A 25,212-nucleotide genomic window follows, 5' to 3' on the forward strand; every position below is an offset into this window, starting at 1 on the left:
TGAAAGGTTCCCAGTGGGACATCTTTTTGTAATGCATGATAGCGCATCTTCTGGAGTAAAATCCTGTAATGCAACATCCCTTTAGGAATTTGTCCCGGCAGAGGTGACATATTCCAGTGGTGATTTCATATTAACCTTACAAGAAGTATTGAACAAAGAATTGCAATTCCGTAATGGAGTCTATAGTGAATTACCAGATTCTATTAAATTCATTCTTGACAACCTTCAAGCTTCCCATTCTTCAAACCACCATAAACTATTCGACACAACCATGAGAGCGCTTGAAATTCACCTTGTTAACCTTACTACTCAAATTGTTGACCCTACTACTAAAAATGGAGCCTTTACCGACCAACTTTTTAATTACCTTGTTAACCCTCAAAACCATCATGATGAATCAAATTTGATTAGTTAACTCTTTGGCACAGAGGAAATCCATTCAATGGATAGAAATACTATAATGGGTACTGATTTTTCTAGATAGAGTCTAATAAACCAATCTTTGCTTAAAATTGTTGTTGCCAACTTGCCTCCAGAAGTACAATCTTGTATTTCCGAAAGCAAGTCTATGTCCAAAGATCTTGATCTTTGGCTTAAACATTTCAAAACCCTTGTTTCTATTGCTCCTACCATTGTTGAACTGGATGGCCCTAATAAAGGCTACATGAAAAAGAAATGAGGGAAATACTTTGGAATCAGTCTTGGAGTACATGAAAAAACTCATCCTTTCCCTGGCCTTTTGATTAATTATGAAGTTGGTTCTGATAATGATCCCTTTTGGCTTTCTCAAATGTTTGAATTTGGTTTTATCAAATTCATCAAATTGACGAGTCATGATTAGATTAACCAATTTCCTGATATTATTCGAAAAGCTGTTACACATGTTGAAAGCCCCTATGTTTTCATCCGATGTTGGAGTACTTTGCCCAAATGGGAAAAGAATAATTGGATGAATGTTCAACCTTCCAAGCATCTTGTTCTCATTAATGGATATACTCACCAAGGTCAGTGGTACGAAGGAAATGCTTATGTTTCACATAAGCATCCCTATGCTCTTGCTGAATGTTGGAGAAGTTATTTCAATAATCGAATTCTAGATGTCATTGAAGAATTATGGAAACACTACCATTTCTTTGGATGTACAGATAGAATCTCTGTTTTCCTTAATAAACCTTATGCTTTTGCGGTCCGACATTTACAATGGGCAGAACATGATGACCCAAAAATATTTCTCACAAGAGATCCTATTTACGAACCATTAATGTATTGTGGTTTTTGTAACCAATATTCAACTTATCATGAACATGAATGCAATGATGATCCCCCATGGGATCCCTCTCCATGGGACCTTTATGCTGGTTACCTGTCTAATGAAGCTTCCACCTAGAAGCATAATGATCCCAGAACAAGACTTTCTTATTGGTCTAGCCAGATGATGCTACAATATTCACTAGTTACTATTTGCCGAAGATGCTTGATAATAATAATTCATTGTTGACTACATTCTTATTAAAGTCCATATGACAAACCATTTTGGCACCACCAATACGATCCAACACTGCTGCAACTTTCCTTTATTGTTGACTTTCCAAGATAAGGGTTTTTCCCCGAAGTTAAAGCTATTTCCCTGCTACTTTCATAATTGCTGATATTTTGGGCACAACATGCCAAACTACTTTTGGCTCTAAAGCCAATCTGATTCCTTCCGGATTTAAGGCTACTGTTGCTCTTGATGCCCCTCACGGGTCCTGATATGAATAGAAAAATGTCACTATTCACTTTGTACTATTCACTGCTTTATTCACTTATATAAGGGAGGGTTGTCCCTTATTGTTAAAGGCAGAATCTTTTCTAGGATTTCCCTTAGAACTCTCTCTAGGATTTCCTTAGATCAAGATAACTCACTGATACACAAAGCTTGTGACTAGAATCAGGACTAGCTTTCAAGCCTTGTACTGTTTATCCAACTGATCCCTGTTGATCATTGTAATCTTGTTGCTACTACTACTACTATAAAGTGTTTTGAAGTACATTTAATAAACACTTCTGTTTTCAATACTTTGAATTATTTTGATATACAACTGCTTGATTGGTTCTACTGTCTTACTTTCAATTATCATTTACTTTGATATATTCTATATATCTGTTATCTGTTGTGCTTCTGCCTTCTGCGCTGTCATCCTTCCCCCTTTATATATATATATATATATATATATATATATATATATATATATATATATATATATCTGTGGAGTCAAAAGTAGCTATGCACAGTAGCTGTGGAGCCAAAAAAATATGGTTTTGGCTTCACCAATGTAGCCACATTTTTGTATTTGGTGGTGCTAACTAGTGCTCTAACAAGTAACAACAATTCCATAACACTAAAAGAAACACCTTAGTCCACAATTTACTAAAACTCAGAAGCTTCCATATTTGCCCTTTGGTCAAGTCCCACCCGTTAATGCCTCCATCAATAAACCAAGTTGTTTGCTTCCTTGTTATCCACTTAACATAACTTAGCCTTTGTTTGTGAGGAGGGAATATAAAGAAATGAAAAGAATAAATTTTAGAATATTCTTCAATTTCCTTGTTTGGGAGCTATGATGGTGGGAATAAAATCCATTCCTTTCTTTAGAAGTTTAAGTGGGAGGAAATAGAATGGGTAAGACCGTAGGAGGGAATATTCATTCTTTTCTATTCTCTTAAAATCTCAAATTTTTATTCCTCCCAAATTGAGAGGAATTAGAGGGAATTAAATTAGATTTAATAAATTCTTTACTAATTCTTCCAAAATACCCCTATATATTTAGCCATTCATTTTAAAATAAGGGTTTAATAGTAATATTGTCATTAAATGATTCCATTAATTTTCCTTTATGTTACTCTCAAAAAAGGTTACTTAGATTCCATTTATTTCTAATCTTTTCCATTCCTTTATTTTAAAACATCTAAACAAAGTTACTTAATTCCATTACATTCCCTTTTTTTTTCACATTCATTTACTTTACTTAAATACATTCCATTCAATTCTTTTATAATAATTTATTTTCATTATATTTCATTCCTTTATGAACTCCCAAATGAAGCCTTAGACTTTAAAGCGAGAAGATGAGGAAGGAAAGGAAATAGGGAGAGAAGACAAAGGTTGGAAAAAAAGAGAGAACAAATAAGGAAGAAAAGAAAAAGAAAGGTGAATGGTGTTAGGAGATTTTTATTTTTTAGATCTTAGAAATTAAAAAAAAAAAACTGCTATTTCTAAGAATGTCGTGGAGAGAGAGAGAGAGTAATTGACTCTCAAATCTATGTTTTATTTTTGGTGTGTGTGAGTGTGTGTGTATTTTTTTTTTTTTTTTGAGAGCATAATTTGGTTTGTTTTATTGTGTTTTTCTAAGAGCATCAGTAGCAAGTGTTGCAAAAAAAAAAAAAAAAAAAAAAAAAAAAAAAAAAAAGCCATTTTGACACACTAAAGACCTTCTTTATTATTTTACCGCATCATTTTACAACATCCCATTTATCAAATGTTTTATTCTTCAATTCTATACATTAAAATAATATTTACAACACATTAAAATAATATATTAAATTCCTCCCTCATCATTATCATCATCAACAACACCAACAACAGCAACTACAACAACAACCAGAAAAATTGTTAAGTTGTGGCCACAATCATCAGAAAAAAAAAAAAAAAAAAAAAAAAAAAAAAAAAAAAAAAAACACACACACACACACACACACACACACACACAACCACCAAAATCAACCCACAACCGCCGCTGAATCCACCATCAAATCACAACCACCAAATTAGAAAAACAAAAACAAAAACAAATCAGAATAGAGATCGGCACCACCAACGATTCGCCCATCACCAGTCGACCCACCCACCACGACTGATCCGCCCATCACCATCTCAACCCACCCACCGCCATAACCCCAACCCATGAAACTCAACCCACCCATCACTGATCTGCCCATCCGAACCCACTCATCAAACCACAGCCAAAAAATGTGAACAAAAAAAAGAAAAAAGGAAAAAAAAGAAAGAACCCGAAGTGGAATAGAGAAGATAGATGGTCGGCAGCGTCGAGTGGTGGCCTTTGGTGAGATTGGCGGCATAGAGTGGTGGCCTTTGGTCATCGGTGTGCTGTGGAAGATGAATAGAGAAGACAAAGATGAGAGAGAAGATAGAGATGAGAAGACGGAGAGAGAGATATCTATGATAAGGAGAGAGAAAATGGGAATAAAATAAAAATATATATTTTGCCATTATTTGTCCGTACCGTGCCAAATTGTGAGGGTACTGTAGCATTTTACAAATATTTGACACATTTAGAACATCTGATAAAGGAGGTTTTTTGGTGTTTGGTGTGCCAAATGTGCCAAATATTTGGCATTTGACACATCTGCTGCAGATGCTCTAAAGGTAGGCACATGCAAAAATGGGTTATGGATGTATAAGAGCATTTTTATTAGTGATGCTAAAATTGTAAATGGTGGTAAAACCACTTAGAAGCTATTTTAGCACTTCAAGCTATAAAAATCATGCTAAATCAAAAGTTTTATATATAAAATTTTTCAACATTTAGCTACATACAATAAGAGTTCACTATAGCAACTCTTTTTTTTTTTTTTTTAATGATTTTATTGTCTCTCCCCTCCGTACTTCTCACTCTTATTTTTTTTAATGATTTTTATTAATATGTTTGATTGTTTATATTATTGAATGAGTTGTTTATATTATTTTAATGAGTTCTATGTAAAAATAGATGATTTGATGTGTAGTATATTGTAAAGTGAGGCGTTAAAATAGATAAAGTAATTTTTTAAGGTGTTAAAAATTAAATTTTTTGGCACATTTGATGTGAATGTTCTAAGAAAGTTAACATTATTGGGAAAAGTGATATATTTTTTTAAACCCCAAATGTGCATTGTGCAGAATGCAACCATCAAAACCACAAGTCCATATTGTTTAATTAATATATTTTTATTAGGAAGCCTGAACACAAACATAGGTATGGATACGACGATAATACACTAATTTATGAAAAATTAGGATACTACATGGTGAGAATATGTATATTGATTAATTATTAAACATATTTTTATTTGTGTGTTTTAGATATTGTTAAGCATTTATTTTTCATATATTTTCAAACATATATTTTGACATGTAAAAGTGTTTGAGGCATATTCGAATGTGATATGTGTCTAATATGGACACACAACTTGATGTAAGACACAATTTACTATTTAATTATTGTAATTTATTATTTTTGGTATTTTTATGTAAAAACGTTATTTTAGGTTTAGGTGATTTATTTCCTTGTTTTTAGGTGCATTTAATACTTTTTAGGTCAAATTTGATTCCTGATATGGTAAGGTATCAATTAGGTGTTATTATAGAATATATTTTCTTGTCTAGTAAGTTTTATGGAGCCCTTAAATAGGCCCTTAAGTCTGTAAACGTTTTTCATATAAAATTATTGAATAAAAATCAGAAAAGGTGAGGCTTTGCTCTTCTTTTGGTTATTCAAGAACTGTGAACTTATTAGGGATTCTTCCTTGTGGCGTTCAAACTTTATACTTTCGGTTCGTGATTCTTTATAATCATTGGGTCAAAGTCAACTTATACCTTTGGTTCGCGTTTCGATTATAAATGTTGGGTCAGGGTTTTTATCATAAATCTGAATTTTAGCTTTCCTGGGTAAATATTCCAATATTTTTGTTGGGTCTCAAAGTGTGTCGATTGAGGTTTGCATCATTTGGTATCAGAGCACAGGTTCTAAAATCAGTTTTCTATCCCATTATCTTTTGTTTCCTTTTATCATCCTATCTTCTTCGTTCTTATTTTTTTGACGTGCACTAGGTTAAAATCGTGCACCCAGCACCAAAAAAAAAAGAGAAAAAAAAGAAGAAAATAACGTGAAAAATAAGAAGAGATGGTAATTATTGAGAACATTGTGGAAGATTCAATTGAGGTCAAATATGAGGATGAGTCCTCAACTCACAATCCTCAAGTCTCAGTTGATTTGATGAAGATGACTATACAACATGTTGATTTTCTTGGAGTAGAAAATTTTAATTTTATTATCAACTCTTTCTTAATTGATGTTGCAAATAACTTGAAAGTAGATGAGAAGAAATTTTTTGCTACACTTAATGAAGGATTCAAGTTTCACAACCGGATCAAGTCATTAAAACATTCAAAGTATTTATTTATTTGGAGCAGAAGATTTCAGATTTCAAAGATGAACTCGAGGACGAGTTTGTTTCAAGTGGAGGGGTCTGATGTAGGACAGAATTTACTATTTAATTATTGTAATTTATTATTTTTGGTATTTTTATGTAAAAACGTTATTTTAGATTTAGGTGATTTATTTCCTTATTTTTAGGTGCATTTAATACTTTTTAGGTCAAATTTGATTCCTGATATGGTAAAGTATCAATTAGGTGTTATTATAGAATATATTTTCTTGTCTAGCAAGTTTTATGGAGCCATTAAATAGACCCTTAAGTCTGTAAACGTTTTTCATATAAAATTATTGAATAAAAATTAGAAAAGGTGAGGCTTTGCTCTTCTTTGGTTTCTTCAAGAACTGTGAACTTATCAGGGATTCTTCCTCGTGGTGTTCAAACTTTATACCTTCGGTTCGTGATTCTTTATAATTATTGGGTCAAGGTCAACTTATACCTTTGGTTCGCGTTTCAATTATAAACGTTGGGTCAGTGTTTCTATCATAAATCTGAATTTTAGCTTTCCTGGGTAAATATTCCAATATTTTTGTTGGGTCTCAAAGTGTGTCAATTGAGGTTCGCATCATAACCCATTTTGAAGTGTTCGAGAGTCAAAGCGTTTTCTAAATTAAAGTTTGGGACTTGGGGCCTGTTTGGATATCACTTATTTTGCTGAAACTGAAAACTTATTGCTGAAAGTATTGTAAATAAAAATAAAAGTTAATTGAAATAGTATAATGAGGCCCATAAATAATACCAAAAAGTGCAGTGAGACCCATGAATAGTAGAAAAAATAAGCTGAATAGTAAAATAATTTATAATTTTCATCCAAATCCAAATGCACACTTAAGGGATTAGCTAACAAGTGAGACAAAATATTGAAGCTGATGTGTATGGGAGTTGGGACTTCAGCTATATTTTGTTGAAATTTAATAACGATGAGGTTGATGCTAAATTGCTAATGCTCTCGCTAGCTTTATGAAGTGATTCATCAACGAAATTTAGATATTAATTTATTAATTATTGAAATAGCATAAAAGTTAAATCAATTTGTAAAACCTTTTTATAGTAACCTTATCATTTTCATACAAATTACCCCTCTCTTTTGGTTGAGTATAAGAGGAAACTTTTTTGTTCAAATGACTTTTCAAAAAGTTAGAAGAGCAACATGCATGTAGGCCACTAATGAGAATTATCTTCTCCGTTCACTAATGAGAATTTCCTCTTGCAGCTCACCCGTCGAAAGTTATATATATGCTATTATTTTCAATATAAAAACTTTTACAAATACTAATAAAAAAATAATAAATTTTGACGTTTATTTATTATGTGACATGCATAAATTATGTTCATTGTAAAATCAATTTAAAGAAACAACGTAGTAATATTTGTAATATATTAAACATTTTCCTTTTCCAATATCTCGCTGGGGTGCGTCTGGTCCGGGTTGCTTCATGCAACAGTCAATCTCTTGCGTTCCAAATAGCCTATTCTAATCACAAAGAAAGCCCTCCCTGTCTCTTAGTAAATGTGTGATAAAACACCTTGTCAATATCTGTAATTGTAGATGCTGGTTGTGTCATGCCAGTCAAAGTCAAATCAAATCAGCATTGTAAGAACTTGGTAATTGATAACTATTTACCATTATTAGCAGGAACAAACTATTTTCTGTGGATTGGACTATATACAGGAGTGCGCAACAACTTGGGGACACTGAAATGAGAGCGTTGCATTTAACACCGTAAAGAAGAATATTCCAAACTATTCCTGCTCCCTATGGGGCCTGTGGGTTAATGTGTGCTTTCTAGCGCACAATAATTTATCAATTTTAAAAGAAATTTCTTGAAAATTAAAAAAATTTTAATAGTTTTTTTCAATTTTTTAAACTTATTTTTAAAAATAAATAGATTAATGTGTGCGTTAACCGACTCCTTTTTAATTTATTAGCCCTTTGCTCAACACCACTTTTCACTGCTACCCCAACCACATTCTACATTTTTTTTTTTTTTTAATTTTTTATTTTATTTTATATATAAGCTTTGCTAGTGCCACGTAAAGTCGCACAAGCATTATTCTTTATATATGCATACATGTCTAACAAATTTCTCATACCAACACTGCAAATTATAGCCTAGCCTAATAACCTCTCTATTTCCGCTTGTTCCAGGTGCTATGGGTAGCAAAAGTCGTCAGCTTCACATATTCTTCTTCCCTTTGATGGCCCATGGCCACCTGATACCAACAATGGACATGGCCAAGCTATTCGCAGAGCGAGGTGTGAAGGCAACGATTGTCACTACTCCTCGCAACGTGCCTATATTCTCCGAAACTCGCGGCACCAACGTTGATATCCAAATCATCAAGTTCCCGGCTATAGAGGCTGGCCTGCCAGGAGGATGTGAGAATGTTGACTCATTGACTTCCCAAGATATGTCTGAAAAATTTACCAAAGCCACTAAAATGCTTCAACAACCACTCGAGCAACTACTAGAAGAGTACCAACCTAGTTGCCTTGTTGCCGACATATTCTTTCCATGGGCAACTGATGTTGCAGCTAAATTTGGTATTCCTAGGCTTGTTTTCGGGATAACCAGTTTTTTTTCCTTGTCTTTACAACATAGTTTGCAACTATATGAACCCCACAAGAAAGTTTTCTCTGATTCTGAACCTTTTGTCATTCCTAGCTTTCCAGGAGAGATAAGGTTGACAAGGATGCAACTTCCTGACCACACTCTGCAAGAAGTTGAAACAGACTTTTCCAAGTTGTATAAAGAAGCTATGGAGTCAGAGTTTACAAGCTATGGGGTGGTATTTAATAGCTTCTATGAGCTTGAGCCGGCTTATGCAGATCATTACAGGAAAGTTTTGGGAATAAAGGCATGGCATATAGGTCCAGTTTCACTATGCAACAAAGATGCTGAAGATAAAGCCCAAAGGGGAAAGGAAGCTTCCATTGATGAGAATGAATGTTTAAAGTGGCTTAGTACAAAGAAACTCAATTCGGTTATTTATATTTGTTTTGGGAGTATGCCAAATTTTAGTGATTCTCAGCTTTTCGAACTTGCAATGGGTCTTGAGGCTTCAGAACAACAATTCATTTGGGTTGTGAGGAAAGGCAAAAATGAGAAAGAAGAGGAAGATTGGCTACCTAAAGGATTTGAGAAAAGAATGGAAGGTAAAGGATTAATTATAAGAGGTTGGGCACCCCAAGTTTTGATTCTTGATCATCAAGCAGTTGGAGGATTTTTGACTCATTGTGGGTGGAACTCGACCTTAGAAGGAGTGGCTTCAGGGGTGCCTATGGTCACATGGCCTATGGCTGCTGAGCAGTTTTACAATGAGAAGTTGATAACTCAAGTACTGAAAATTGGAATTAGTGTTGGTGCTCAACAATGGACTTGGGTGGTAGACGGTATCAAGAGGGAAGCAATAGAGAAGGCAATGAGGCAAATTTTGGTGGGTGAAGAAGCGGCCAGAGCCAAGGCACTTGGAGAGATGGCAAGGAGGGCCGTTGAAGAAGGAGGATCATCATACTCTGATTTGAATGCTTTAATTGAAGAATTAAGGTTGCATTGCCCTTGATCTCTGGCGCTAAAAATTGCCAGTATGGCTCTTTAATCATATATATATATTATCCCTGTTTAGTGTGTGTTATTTTTACTCGCTTAGTCGTTCTTCAATAATTGTAGGACATGGTCCTAGAAATTTGGGATCAATAGTCCAATTAATCAAAATTCATAATACTATAATAAGTTGGAGATAAGTGTCTAGTTGTCTGCTAGTTCTTTAAGTTTCAACTTTTATAGCATTTTGCATGGGATTAGGCCAGATTTTTAGCTAAATTTAACCTAAGAAGTCACTCTTTCCTTTTTTTGCCTGGTCCATTTCTTTTTTTTACAAGCAATGGACTTTCTATGCTTTTTTTACTACTTTATTAAAACATTATTTATCTACTCCTATGTTATTAAAAACAAATCGAAAATTTAGGATTTCATTTGCAAGATCAACCATTCAATTGACAAGATTTTACACAACTTTCCTAAAACTCGCCAAAAATCTGCCATAATTCCCTTTGGTCAAGTCCCACCCCTCGATGCCTCCACCAATAAACCAAGTTGTCTGCTTCCTCATAATCCGCATGGCTTAGACTTGAAAGTGAGAAGATGAGGAACGAAAAGAAACAGGGAGAGAAGACAAAGGTGGAAAAAAATGAGAGAAATAGTAAAAGGGCAAGAATGGAGAAGAAGAAAAGAAAAGAAATAAAAAAAGGTAAAATGGTGTTTGGAGATTTTCATTATTCAGATCTTAGATATTAATTTTTTTTATAAAAAAACTTATGTTTCAGAGAGAGAGAGAGAGAGAGAGAGAGAGCCATATATAATTTATATTTGAGAGGGCCATATATAATTTTTTTTTTTTTTTTTTTTGTGTATGAAATGTAATTAGTAATGTACAATATTTCGTAACTTAATATGCACTATAAATAAAAGTGTATTTAATTAATATTAAAAAGAATATAAAAAAGAAAGCAATGAAAAGTAAAGTAAAAAAAAAATCAAAACAAAGCAAATGCAAAGGATCCGAGAAAGAGTTAAAAACAAGCGGTCAGCCGGTCAGTTAGGGGCATAGAGCATTGCACTTGCACAGTCAGGGAATGAGAGGCCCACGACATGAACATTTTAATCTTTTACTCTTTCTTGTCTAGTTTAGTTACATATTACATAACTTTTACTTTTAAACAAACTAAAGTAGCAGTGGGAGGGAGGAAAAAAAAGAAGAAGAAGGCAAACGCCAAGTTGCCGACAAAGATAGAGAGAGTGGGAGAGAGAGAGAGTCGTCTATGTGGGGGACTTGGTGATGCAGCAAATCAACAAAGTTTTTTACCTTTCAATTTTTCTACTATTGTGTACAAGTAAGCCCTAGATGTATTGAGATGAGAATTAGAATTTTTTTTCCCTTTTATTTGTTGAGGTAATTGTTAAAATACCTATGTATTCATTTTAAAGATGTTGAATATTTAATTATTGTCATTTGTTGACATATGTATTTATGGATTGTATTTTATTTAAATGAAAATTATGTTTTTTTTAAGACTTTCTTAAATATATACGTATATTATCAGGTATATATGGGGGCTAAAATGATAAGGTTAATTGAAAATTTTCAAATCATTTAGGATATTTTCAACAAAAAAAAAATATTTTCCAAAAATTTTGTGGGGGCAATGCCCCCCACGGTCATCAAGTGGCTTTGCCACGGGAGAGAGAGATTGATTCTCAAATCTATGTTCTACTTTTGGTGTGTTTTATTGTGGTTTTGAAAGGTGGATGCAAAGATGATTATGATTGTGTAACAAAGTTAACATCAGTATGGGTACAACATGGCAATATGACAATTCTTGAAAAATTCAGATACGATACGTGCATGATGGGATACGTATATTAATTAATTATTAAAAAATTTTATATATATGTTTTATATATTGTTAAGCATTTTTTTTTTCATATATTGTTAATATAATATCAATTTAAGAATGAAAATAGATAATAAAGTGAGTTCATGACTACTAAGTAATGTTTAGAATTTAATTATTTTAAAAAAGTCTAACCCTTCAAATATGACATTACCATCATTTATTAATAACCATAACTTATAATTTTTTACATTAAAAAATATTACACAAAAATTAAGTTAAAAGTTAGTAAAATAATTCTTGAAAAAATTAATATTTTTTGGCCGTACACATTGGGAACATGCATGTAGACGTGCCCGAGGCGTGTTCTTGTCTAATATGTATCCGGGAGTCAAATAATTTTCTATATCAAGTGCGGGGCTTAATAGACTTCCTAACAAGTGAGACAAAATATTGAGGCCAATGTACGAGAGTTGGGACTTTAGTTATATTTTTGTTGAAATGATGAGGTTGATGCTATGAAGTGATGTATCATCGATTATAGTAAGGTAATTTAGATATTTATTTGTTAATTATTGAAGTAGCATAAATCACATTCATTATAAAATCGGCTTATAAAATTTTTATGGTAGCCTTGTCATTTTCATACAAATTATCACTCTCTTTTTTCAGTATATTATCACAAGTGTCTAGAGTTTTCGATCTTAGCTGCCCCAACTGCTCACACTCCATTAGTTTGGGTCCCCCCTCCGCGTAGTTGGGTAAAGGTAAATGTCCACGCTGCTTTTTCAGATCATAGGGTGGCTTTAGCAGCTGTTGCTCAAAATCACAAAGGTAAAGTGATTAAGGTATGGGCCAAGCTTCAAAACCCCTACTCCCCTCTCTAAGTTGATGCAGTAACAATCTCATGGGTTGTCCAGCTTGCTAAAACTGAGGCTTGGAGTCATAGCATGGTTGAGGTATATTACTCTAAAACTTGCTTTGACCACTAATTAGTTGATGCAACTTTTGTTGACGTAGTGGTAGAGTTAGGAATTTATCTTTTAGGGGGTCATATATAATTTTTTTTGTGTATAAAATCTAAAATAGTAATATACAATACAATTTAATAATCAATATGCAAATTAAGTAAATGTTAATATAGTAGTATTAAATATAATAAACAACTACTAAATATATGTTAATATAGTAGTATATTTGAATCAAGTACATTTATAATGTACTATGATGTATAATATATTGATTATTATAATAACAAATAATATATTACATGGAAAAACAAAAGAAAACAAATGAAAAGTAAAATAAACTACCTGGGAAATAGTGGGAATTGGGAAAGTGGTTAGCTAGTCAGGGGATAGTGCTGTAGAGGGTTGAGGAGCTTCAAGGCTCAAGCTTATCTTTCTTTTCTTGTATAGTCGAGTCATAGAAGCTTTATTAGATTTTACTTTTTACATTGCAAATCACAAAACTATAGCAGCCTAAAGGAAAGAACTGTAGTAGCCCAAAGGAAAGAGCTAGAAAGAAAAGAAGAAGAAGGCAAACGAGGAGAGAGAGACAGAGAGAGAGAGAGAGATTCACCTGCAGTGGCTTGGTGCGGTGAATCAACATTCAACAAAACCTCTGAACTTTCAATTTTTCTACTGTTGTGGTACAAGTAAGCCCTAAATGTGTTAGTAAAAAAAATTAAAATTTTTTTCTCTTTTATTTGTTGAGGTAATTGTTAAATACCCATGTGTTCATTTTAAAGATGGTGAATGTCGAATTATTGAAATTTTTTGACACATATATTTACCACTAATTGGATTGTATTTTACTTAAATGAAAGTTATATTTATTTTTAGACTTCTTTTATTAGTTTTTTAGACTTTCTTAAATATATCTGTATGTTATCAAGTATGAGGGCCAAAATGATAAGGTTCTTTAAATTTTTTCAAATTATTTAGGATAATTCCAATATATATGTATGTATTTCCTTAATTTTTATCAAAAAGATTGGGGGGGCCAAGGCCCCCCTCGATCCTTAAGTGGCTTATCCATTGTCCAGGTTGACGGGTCCATTTCCATAGTCTTAGATAACACTCTATGTTTAGCTAAAGACTTTTCTAGTTACTCCTTTTGTTTTTTAGGTTAAGAGAGTTTGCAATGTTGCTGCTCACACCTCTACTAAATTAGCTTTAATTTCTAATGCATCCTTTTGTTTTAACAATGGCAATTTGCTGCCTTCCCCTTTTTTGCCAGCGTGTTGAGAGGATTTCCCTTTTGTAAGTTCTTGAGTTTATGATGTTGCAGAAGTCAGAAGAAAGCACACATGATGCTCTCTTTGATAGAATAGAAACTATACTATTAGTTTCTAGTAGTAAACTTCGAATCCATGAGAGGTTTGTTGAATCCACGAGGTGATAAACTGGAATCCACCAAAGAAAAGTTTGAGAAGAACTCTACAATATTATTGACAATAATCTCTATAAAAAATGATTATAGACTGAGGGGCCTATTTAAGGGCTCTATAAAGCTTGATAAACAATAAAATATATTTAAAAATAATTCCTAATTGATATCCAACCATAACAGGAACCAAATTTGACCTAAAAAGCATTTAAAGAACCTAAAAATAAAGAAATAAATAACCTAAACCTAAAATAACGAAAGTTACATAAAAAACCAAAATTAAATAATTACAAAAATTAAATTGTAGATTTTTTCCTACATTAGTTTAATACATATTGCAGCTTTTTTTATAAAATAAAAAAGTATCAGAGGGAATTTATTCAGAGATTTTCCAAAAGTTATATAGGTATAAGCAACACTCCAATTGGCTCTCATTAGTAGTTAAAGCAATTGGGATGTAACGTTAAAAATACTATAAATTTTATTGCATAACTTTTACGAATACTAATCACAAAATAATAATTTTAACATTTATTTACTGTGTTATTGACATGCATCAATTTTCCTCTTCCATAATCTCCTTAGGGGTGCACCTGGGTTACCTCATGTAACAGTCAATCTCTTGCATTCCAAAATAGCCCATATAGTTTCAGCAAAAATAAATTAAAAAATAGTCTATATAGTGACAGCCAAAGCCTTAGTCTCCGAAAACACTACCAGGATATTAAAGAAAACTCTCCTTGTGAACATTGCGAATCTTGTCAATTTTAATTTTTAATTTTTAAGAGTGGCAGTAAGAACTTGGTAATTGAAAACTAATGAATAGTGTGTTTATTTGACATCAGTAAGCTCAACTTCCCCTCAAAAAAAAAAAAAAAAAAAAAAAAGCTTATAAGCTCAACTTTTTAAGTTTTAACTTTTACTGGTGAAAGTCTCGTGTGTTGCATGGCTTTAATCATGAATTATATATTTCTGAGAGGTCAATGCTGGAGAGAGAGTTTGAGAAGGAGATTGAGGCTCTCAAGGAGGCAGAAGGCAATAAGACTCCTGGGTCAGATGGGTTTACTATGGCTTTCTATCATAAATGCTAGAGTGTTTTAAAAGGGGATGTAATGGCTTTTTTCAAAAAATTTCACAGCCAGTGTGTTTTTGAGAGATTTCTTAATGCCACTTTTCTATGTTTGATCCCCAAGAAGATTAATGCAATAAATATTAAAGACTTTCGTCCTATTAGTCTTGTGGGCAACCTTTGTAAGCTTTTGGCTAAGGTGTTGGCTCATAGGCTACAAGGGGTTTTGGATAAATTGATATTTGACTCTCAAAATTCCTTTGTGGAAGGGAGACAGGTTTTGGATTAGGTTCTAATTCCCAATGAATGCTTAGACAATAGGTTGAAAAGTGGTATTCTTGGTGTTATAATTAAGCTGGACATTGAGAAGGCTTATGATCATGTGAACTGGAATGCACTATTTTACCTTATGGAAATGATGGGCTTTGGAGCAAGGTGGAGTAGGTGGATAAAGGTATGCATCTTTACAGTTAAATTCTCAGTTCTGGTTAATGGATCTCTTGTGGGTTTTTTTTGGTAGTTCTTGTGGTCTTCGCTAAGGGGATCTTTTGTCTCCGCTTTTATTTCTTATGGTTATGGAAGTGTTGAGTAGACTGTTGAAGAGGACAGAAAATGGTGGCCTTCTTTGTAGATTTCAAGCGGGGTCCCATAGGCATGGGGGTATCCATATCTCTCACCTTCTTTTTGCTGATGATACTATTTTGTTTTGTGATGCTTCTAGGGAACAATTATTATATGTGCGGATGGTGCTGATCTTCTTTGAAGCTATTACGGGCCTAAAAGTTAATGTAGGCAAGAGTGAGATTGTTCCTGTTGGCGATGTTGGGAATTTGAATAGTTTGGCTCGTACCTCGTGCTATAAGGTGGGCACTCTACCTATGAATATTTGGGAGGCACATTATAAGGATTCGTCAATTTGGGATCCTATTATAGAATAGATGGAGAAACGGCTAGCTAGATGGAAAAGACTTTATTTGTCGAAAGGAGGTAGGCTTACTTTGTTAAAAAGTACTCTATCGAGTCTTCCCACCTACTTTTTATCATTGGTTACTATCCCTCAGGCTGTGGCAGCAAGAATTGAAAGGATTTAGAGGAATTTCCTTTGGGGGGCCTCAGAGGATGTTTTTAAGTATCCTTCAGTTGCTTGGGATAAGGTATGATTGCCAATTGAATGTGGTGGTTTGGGAATCCAGAGGTTTGGGTTGTTTAACAAGGCTTTGCTTAGGAAGTGGTTGTGATTTTTGGGAAAGAAAATAATAGATGATGGCATCAAGTTATTGCAGCCAAATATGGGGAGGCAAGAGGAGGTTGGTGCACTAGAAGGGTAAGAGGTGCCCACGGGTGTGGGATGTGGAGGAGTATTTAAGAAGGAACAGAGAAGTTCTTTAGCCAGATTCTGTATAATGTAGGGGAGGGTAGCCGTGTTAGTTTGTGGCGTGACCCATGGTATGGGCCTACTCCTTTGAAGGAACTCTTTCCTTCTATGTATGCTTGCTTTGTTTCTAAAGAAGCATGGGTCTCTAACTTGGTTGTATCTGATGGGAAATTTAAACCCCGGTTGATAGAATTAACAAGTAACCTAAGTTGTTAATTAGATTTATTATGAATAAATATTGTTAAAACTAACAAACAAACATCAATATCATATCAAAATTATGCACAAGGGAATAGTAAATAAGACAAGATATGATGACCTAAGAAAACCAATGAAACAAACTAGTTTCACAGTAAAAACTTGGGGGGGAAACCTTCCCAAAAAGGAATTCACTGTAGTAAAGAGAAGTTTTAGATCTAGTACAAACCTTTGTCTCTAGACTCTACAATCCCTATAAATGAACTCACAGCAGAAATCTTCTACCGCTTTAGAACCTTTGAACTTTTCAATATATGAACATCACCCTTTTGCACGAATCCCAATACATGACTAACCAATGATGCACATATCCCAATACATGACTAACTCCACCAACTTGAAAAAGATATTGGCTGCAAATTTCTCCACTTCATCAACAATGAATATCAAGAAGCACTTGGTTACAAAACCCTAAGACGCAAAAGACTCAGTAGCTTTTATAGAGAGAATAAGGCACTTGGTCACTTTTTCATGTGTTTTCTATGTGCATACCCATTATGACGGCCTTTAAAATAAGCCTTATATATATCTAGGGTTGTGAGAAAAGAAACCTTACACAAATATTTCAACACGGGCCAAAAATCGGATCTAGAAATTCTGATTTCGTAAGTCTCGATAAATTCTTGATTTGTCAAGCTTTGTTCATTAAATCTCGATAGATATGTTTTTGTTGAGCTTCTATCGAGAATCTATTGAGAATATATTGAGAATCTGTTCGACTTTTATCCAACTTTAATGAATAGCTTTACTTGTTTCTTGGTCCAATCTTCATGGCTTTAAAACTTGACTTGAGCAACATGTTTCTTGAAGTATTTTACGCATCCTAAATCTACCCAATTACAAGTAAAGTGCATTTTGTCAAAGGATTAGCCAATTCTAAATGACATATGTTCATAACAAATTTCACATATGTCTTAACAATATCTACTTTAGAAGGAGGTAGGAGCTGGAATTTACTGTTCCGTCATGGTCCTCAAGATTGGCAGGCAACCACTGTCTATTCATTTTTTGATTTTATTTATTCTTCTATGCCGAGGGGTGAGGGGGATGATCAGTTGGTTTGGAGATTAACAACGTTCGGTGTTTTTAATGTGCGCTCTTTTTATAAGCTATTATCTAGTCCAACCATTGATGCCTTTCCTTGGGAGTGTATATGGTGTACTAAGGTGCCTAAATGCGTGTCTTTCTTCCTATGGACAACAGCTAATGATGGGATACTCACCATTGATAATCTTATTAAGAAAGGTCAGTCTCTGGTTAATAGGTGTTGCTTATGTTGCTGCGATGGGGAATCAATGGACTACCTTCTTCTTCATTGTAAGTTCTTTCACGCCTTACGGTGTGAAGTTTTTGTAGTGTTTTGGATTCAATAGGTAATGCCAAGGTCAGTGAGCTCTCTTTTCTTTACTTGGAGAAATTGGTTTGGATAGCATCGTTCAAGCATTTGGAATATGGTCCCGGCATGTTTAATGTGGTTAATCTGGCAGGAATGTAATGCCCACATTTTTGAAGACAAGGCGAGAACTTTGGAACATCTAAAATATTTACTTTTTTGTACTTTGTTTCTTTGGGCTCGTGTTTGGGGGTGTACAAACTGTACTATTGTATCTGATTATTTAGTTTCTATTTCCTTTAGCTCTTGATCTTTTTGTATTTGTTTTATTGTTCAAAGTGTTCACCATTGTGAACATGATGTTCAATTTTTTCTCAATGAAAGTCTTATTACCTATCAAAAAAAAAAAAAAAAAAAACTAAATGAGTTATTATTACATAATTTTAGAACTCGTTTCTAACTAAATGAATTATTATTAGCATATAAATTATTAAAACACATAATTTTATATATTTTCCCTTACATATAATATCTTGAATTAAAATGATCAATAAACTTTTCTAATTTTTTTTTTTTATGATTCCTTATTATTAATGAAGATGGTAATCTGAACTCAAGCAGTTAAATCTTTTCTAATACTTAAATAAAGTTATCCTAAAATAATTACTTTCAAACTCAAGATTAAAAAATCAATTGTATTTACACACCTAAAAGAAATTTCATTTTTAACTCTTATTCTGATATTTAAATCATCTGTTTTAGTATTGATTTTATTCAAATGGTTAACACCCTAAATTTTACAACTTGAGTAATGCCTCTAATTATATTGTGTTGTAGCCTTTAAGAACACATATATTAATATTATGCACATGAAAAACAATCCAAATTTTAGAACTTAAAAAAAAAATGAAAGAGAAGTTAAGTAAAGATAGACTTACATATGAATTTGGACCAATGAATCTAATTTAACCAAATATTATATATTATCTAAAAGGATATAGGAGGAATTCTAAATTGAGTTTAGTTAGATTGACTTTTGAAGAAATACCGGAGGAATTCCGCATATTAAAAAATTAATACAAAGCATAATCAAAATTTTGAAATATAGAAATAGATAACATTGGTAAAGTCTTAATAATCAATAAGTAAAAGTAACTTGGAATCCGATTGCACTACAAAACACGAAAGACATATTTTGAACCAAATTTTTCATAGTGATAGTCAATTGAAAAAATCAAAATACTTACAAACTTTTTTTTTTTAGGGAGTTTCAATTTATGGCGTCCGCTCTTAATGATAGCTCATTTATTATCAAACCAAGACATCAATCAGTTTTTGGTGTAGGCGGGGATTGAACCCCAAATCTTTTAAACCATTAGAGACTTTACTAATTAAGCTAATTGGAACTTAATTAAAAACTGGGTACATAGAATAAACAAAACCTAAAACATACAAAATAGTTCAAAATTTGAGAATTTTTAAAAATAAAAAACAAAAACTTACCTAAGAGAAACCAAGAACTTAAATGGTTTTCCCTTATATTACTTCTTTAAAGTGGACTTCCTTTGACATAATATCCATACATGAAAATTTAGAAACAAATAAGAATAAGTAAGATGAATTTATTTAATCAAAATTATCATATACAAACACATATGCGTACGTAAGTTGGTGAATATATATAAGTTTTGAAATTTTGATAATATTTTTTTAGTTAGAGTAGATTTTAAAATTTTGAAACTTAGATGATAAAGTTTTAGTTAAATAAAATTATTTAATTAAATTCCATCCCTTGATTCGAGGAATATATCCTGACAATTAATAAAATAATTTTTTAAATAATTAATAAAAAAATGCAACTTGAGGGAAAAAAATGGTGGGGTGTTGTGTGGGATTTCAAATTTCATTTTAGAGTGTTTTTTTTTTTTTTTACATTTTTTTTTGTCTAGGGAAGGAAGTTAAAAAAAAATTATAATAGACTTTTAGTTTGAATAGAATTTAAATATGTTAAAATTTAAATGATAAAGTTTTAAGTAAATTAAAATATTGTTAATTTTATCCCTTAATTTGAGGAAATATATCCTAACAATTAATAAAAAAAACCAATTTTATAATTAACTAGTCGCTAACCCGTGCGATGCACAGGAAAGCAACCAATTTTTGCTATGACTTTTTTTATTTTTGAATTTCATTTATTTAATGTCTTCCACTAAATATTCAATGTATTCATTATATTTAAAAACCATGGAAGTAAAGTTGTATCCTTAAATAACTAAATATAAGAGTTTAATTCCTCTGTTTCAATTTAAAACCAAATTGTGCATAAAGGCCAAAAAAATTCTTTTGTTCCAGTATGTCTTTAGTAATAAAATCACAAATCCATTAAAACCAAATTGTGCATAGAAAATCTTAGAGATTGAAAGACAACTTTAAAGTGTTTTTTTTGTATCTTCTTCCTTTGTTGCTTTGTAGTAGTCCCTAAATATGCCCTTTTGTTATTCTTGAGAACAAAAGTTGGTGTGAGTTGCACATTGCTTTGAACATCAAGGTTTTGAAATTTTGTACCATTTCCATCTTCTTCAGTTGATAAGTTGTTGCAACATTCATTTGAAGTATCACTGATGTAAGCCTGGTAATAGAACAGGTTGAGGAATGTATTACAACATATACATCTTAAATATCATATTTGTTATTTTGCTAAATTAAAGAATACTTACTTTTGTCATTTTATCAAGTTGAATTGCTTTGTTAGTTTCTTCAAAAGAGTCAAAAAGTTTCTTGACGGTGTAGAATTCATATCCACACTTGAGATTATAGTCATTTAGTTGTATTTGGAAAAAAAAATTGTTTTCCTTTCAGATTTTCCATTTGCACAGGAAGGAAGACTTCATCGGGCTCCTAACAAAAGTAACATTTTTAAAATTATAAACTCAAGTAAAGTTTAGTAACTATTAAATACTAATTTTATATTATATATTCTCACCTCTAAAGATTTGTACAAACCGTCAATAAGATAATTACACTCACTTCGATGGACAGTATATCAAACAAAAGCAATTTTGATTGCCACCTAATTTGATATGGCACATATTTTTCAGTTACAATAATCTATAGTCCACACTACCACATCTGTCATCCACGAACTTATAAAATCTAATGACTTGAAACTGGAGTTAAGACCATGAGAAAGATCTAGGATAACTTAGTACTCCATCAGATTCATTATTCAACTATGGAACAGAAACATATATTGGCAAATGAAATAGCAAAGTATGAGATTTATGTAATGAGAGTGACAGTGAGAATACAAAAACTTCTAATGGTTTTCTAGTATTGTGCCATTTTAGAATCAACAATGAAAATAGGACCTACATTTAAAAAAAAATGGTGTTGTAGATTAGGATAATTAATTGTTACTTTAGTCCAAAGGCATGGGTAAGTATTTTATTATAGATGATTAAGATCAAAATGTTTTAAGTGAAAGCACTAACAATCTTCCATCGAATCAGATTCCTTTTCCTACAATTTGTTTAGAAAGGGTTTCTTGTAGATCATGCAAGTAACTTTTAAGTTTACCACAAAAGGGGAAAAATTTTAATGAACCCCCCCCCCCCCCCCAATTTCTCATGCTAACAAAATGGAACCTTGGTAAATTCGGAGAGCAAATAAGTTCCTTCTCTTTTATTAGGGTATTGATAGATCAAGTAAGAATTACAACTTTCTTTAACTATTCTCTGTAACCTATTGGTACCTTTGCCCATTTATTTACTTTTTGATTGACAATCAGTACAAACAGAAATTGAGCCACTTAATAAGGCAGGGATTTTTGAGGGTTAAGGCTATATCCATTGTTTAGCAAAAATAACTTTTTTCCATTGAAATGGAAACTGAACACTACAATATACTATGATATTAAAACTCCAAGCACAAAATCTTTAAAACCTCAATAGTTTTTTTTTTTTTTTGCTTTTTGCTTGGAAATAGATTGATCATAGTGGATTTCTTTAGGTTTTCACAATTATCCATAAAATAGCATTGTTTAGGAACACAACCTTTCTTTTTTTTTACAAATTGAAGTATTTTTTCTACTAAAACTAATATAACTAAACTAAAATTCAAAAAAAGATAAGAAATCCAAACTATTATAAGTCTGAACTTGAAAAAGTCAAAAGATAAACCTACCAATTCACAGAGGCAAACGTTACAATTCAAATTGAGAGAATGTTTACCTTTAACCCTGATAACTTGATACAAAACAAACTTACTTGAAGTGAACTATTCCTAAACAACTTTACAACTTCCTATAATTCACATCACTAACCATGTAAACCACCAATCAAGAAGTAAAATAAAAAACAAATTCAATGAGTACACACACACAAACTAAAGCCTGCTCACAGCCTAACACTATCCCCTGAATTTACTTAATTTTTGCAAAGCTAACTCCTCCAAGACACAAAGAATATATATTAATTAGGATTGAGGAAAGGCACAAATAATACCTTGAATAACCCCATGGGGTCCTTAGAAAAGAAACTCGGATTACAAAATACCAACAATAACACAATACAATGAAGCAACTGTCCTACTTAATATTCTAGTTTTTCTGATTTCAAAACCAAAAAAGAACAATTGCATACAATTTTCAAAAATTCTAGAATTCCATAAAAAATAGTAAAAATTAGACTGGTTTCATATTTAAGCAATACTCTTAAAAGATTTATATTAAACCCTGTTTCCATAAATAATTAAAACAAAACAGAGAATAAATTCACACACACACAAATTCCTAACAAATTACTTAATAGAAGGTCACAAATATAAGTTCATAATATTGGCTTAAAAAAATAAATTTAGCATTGATAAAGACTATAAATACATTCAAGAAATTAGAGATTGCTTTAGTTGTGACTGAGTTGTATAGAAAGAATTGACTGAGAAAAGAAAATTGGTGACCGAGCTATTTTCTTAGAAAGAATTGCAAAGAGAGTGTGACGAAGCAGATCAGATCCTAATTCATAATTCTAACACCAAATTGATTGAAAGCAAGTATAAATGCACAAAAATATTATCAATAAATATGTAATAAACTGTACAGAATAAAGGAAAGACTGGTAAATACCTAACTTTCCTCGTCTTGTAGTTGTATTACCAAATAAGGCAGATATCAAAATGTTAAATCCCTACTTGCAAAACAGTAAGAATCCAATTTTTAGCCAAGAAACATTAATAGAAGAGAAATAGTGCAGTGCAGAAAGTTTGAAACAATATGATTGTGAGAGCAGGCAGCTTACCCTCATAAAAAAAAATGATAGATAAGAAACTAAAGTGACTACAATCCTCAAGAGACTAATTTCCAATTTCTAAGTCTAAGTCATATCTAATCCGAAGTAAATTAATTACATTAGGATTGAAGTGAAAACCCAATTCAAATTAAAATTTGATTTTGCAGAAGTTCAAAAGACCTCACTTAAGAAGACTTTTTGTTGCAATGCAAGTACAATGATAGATAAGAAACTAAAGTGACTACAATCCTTAAGAGACTAATTATCAATTTCTAAGTCTAACTCATATTCCAATCCTATTGATTCGAAATAACTTGATTCAAAATAAACTGACTTGAAGTGAATTATTCCTAAATAGAGTAACTCAAAGTGCACTGAATCAAAGTAAACTACATCAAAGTGAACTATTTCGAAGCAAATTAATTTGAAAAGAAATCAATGAAGCTGGGGTAAAAAATTTTAGAAGGGTTGGCTACATGGGTTTGCAGAGATACAAAGAGAAACACATCTAAAACTACAATTCAATCAACTCTAGAATACAAAATAGGCTGGGGTAAAAAAATAAACCATGAAGCTGTATGCTAAAACTGATATAACTAAACTAAAATTCAAAAAAGCTAAGAAATCCACACTAAAATAGTTAGAAACTAGATCTACATAGATTATCACAGAGACAAACGAATACCATACCTTTAGCTTGATTCGAATGGAGGAAAAGAATGATGAGAAAGGCAATAGCAATAAACCTAGACATTGGACAACCGTGGAAAAAAAAAAAAGACTAATAAGAATCAACTATTTATAAGATAATAGTTATAGAGTCCTAATCATTATAGAGTTTGGATTCAAAAATAAATAAATAAATATATATATATATATATATATATATATATATATATATATATATATATATATTATAGAGTTCTAATTAAATTTGTTTATTAGATACCTTTGGGCCAGTTTCGATGGGCTAGGTTGGGTGCATTGCCGACCGACATAGTTGATGGGCCATGGACTGGATTAGACCCATGACAAATGGGGCGCCGTTTCTAGGTTGTAGAGGTTGCATGTGGGCGGTTTGAGGAAGGAGCTCGACCTCTATTTGATATTTGTGGGTTTGTGGGTATGGTGGGCATGGTGGGTATGGTGGGTTATCTGTGGCCATGGGGTTGATGAGACCCACGGCAAATAGGGGCTGTTTCTGGGTTGTAAAGGTTGGATGTGGGTGGTTTGTGGCAAATCAGTGGTCTGAGGAAGGAGATCGAGGCTTCAGTTTGTGGGTACGGTGGGTATGGTGGGTCTGTAGATGCGATGCAATGGTTTGTCGTGGGTTTGATCGAGGAGGAGTTGGTAGAAGACTGAGGAAGAACATGAGGATGGCAGACCATCGTGCTAGTAGAGGATTGAGGAAAAAGATGGGGAAGGCAGACTTTTGTGAAAGCAAAAGGTGAAGTTCATGTTCTTTTGAGTGTCGGGTTTCTTTTTTTTTTTTTTTTTTTTTTTTCTGGTTTTGGTTTTATTTTTTTGTTCTATTTTTTTTAATATTGTGCTGACGTGAAAAATTGTGGAGCAAGCAGAGCTTCGGTTATATATATATATATATATATATATATATATATATATAGATGAGGGTAGTTGTTTATAAAGAAAAGAAATTGTTCTAGCAAGAGAAAGAGTCATATAAATGTATCAACTCTTATGAATCTATACAATATATATATCCTCCCAATACAAATACATAAGCATAAGTTGCAACTAGAAAAAAATAATAATAAATAAACAAAAAAGTGGGGTGCAAGATAGATTTTAAGGAAAAACCATTGGTTAATATATATAAGTTTTGGAATTTTA

General features: G+C 32.3%; 2 protein-coding genes across 2 annotated transcripts; both read left to right on the forward strand.

Annotated features, from left to right (window-relative positions):
- Window positions 1-8,351: 8,351 nt before the first annotated feature.
- Window positions 8,352-10,000, forward strand: LOC142642670 (scopoletin glucosyltransferase-like). The gene has a single exon (XM_075817071.1). It carries the CDS (start codon window positions 8,410-8,412, stop codon window positions 9,817-9,819), a length of 1,410 nt encoding a protein of 469 aa, XP_075673186.1. The 5' UTR covers window positions 8,352-8,409; the 3' UTR covers window positions 9,820-10,000.
- A 5,024-nt stretch (window positions 10,001-15,024) lies between these two features.
- Window positions 15,025-16,048, forward strand: LOC142644308 (uncharacterized). The gene is made up of 5 exons (XM_075818949.1): window positions 15,025-15,092; window positions 15,180-15,387; window positions 15,481-15,564; window positions 15,631-15,698; window positions 15,832-16,048. The coding sequence occupies exons 1-5, from the start codon at window positions 15,025-15,027 to the stop codon at window positions 16,046-16,048; spliced, it is 645 nt and encodes a 214-aa protein (XP_075675064.1).
- The last annotated feature ends 9,164 nt before the right edge of the window (window positions 16,049-25,212 follow it).

This window comes from Castanea sativa, chromosome 7 (genome assembly GCF_040712315.1).
Source record: "Castanea sativa cultivar Marrone di Chiusa Pesio chromosome 7, ASM4071231v1".
NCBI classification, from domain to species: domain Eukaryota; kingdom Viridiplantae; phylum Streptophyta; class Magnoliopsida; order Fagales; family Fagaceae; genus Castanea; species Castanea sativa.

What these genes read in the sequence shown, in the direction of transcription:
- LOC142642670 (XM_075817071.1), top strand. Translation starts at nt 8,410, where the DNA reads ATGGGTAGCAAAAGTCGTCAGCTTCACATATTCTTCTTCCCTTTGATG.
- LOC142644308 (XM_075818949.1), top strand. Translation starts at nt 15,025, where the DNA reads ATGCTGGAGAGAGAGTTTGAGAAGGAGATTGAGGCTCTCAAGGAGGCA. An exon ending in GAAGGCAATAAGACTCCTGG is followed by an intron (nt 15,093 to 15,179) that starts GTCAGATGGGTT and finishes AAAATTTCACAG; the next exon opens with CCAGTGTGTTTTTGAGAGAT. An exon ending in TATGGTTATGGAAGTGTTGA is followed by an intron (nt 15,699 to 15,831) that starts GTAGACTGTTGA and finishes TGATGCTTCTAG; the next exon opens with GGAACAATTATTATATGTGC.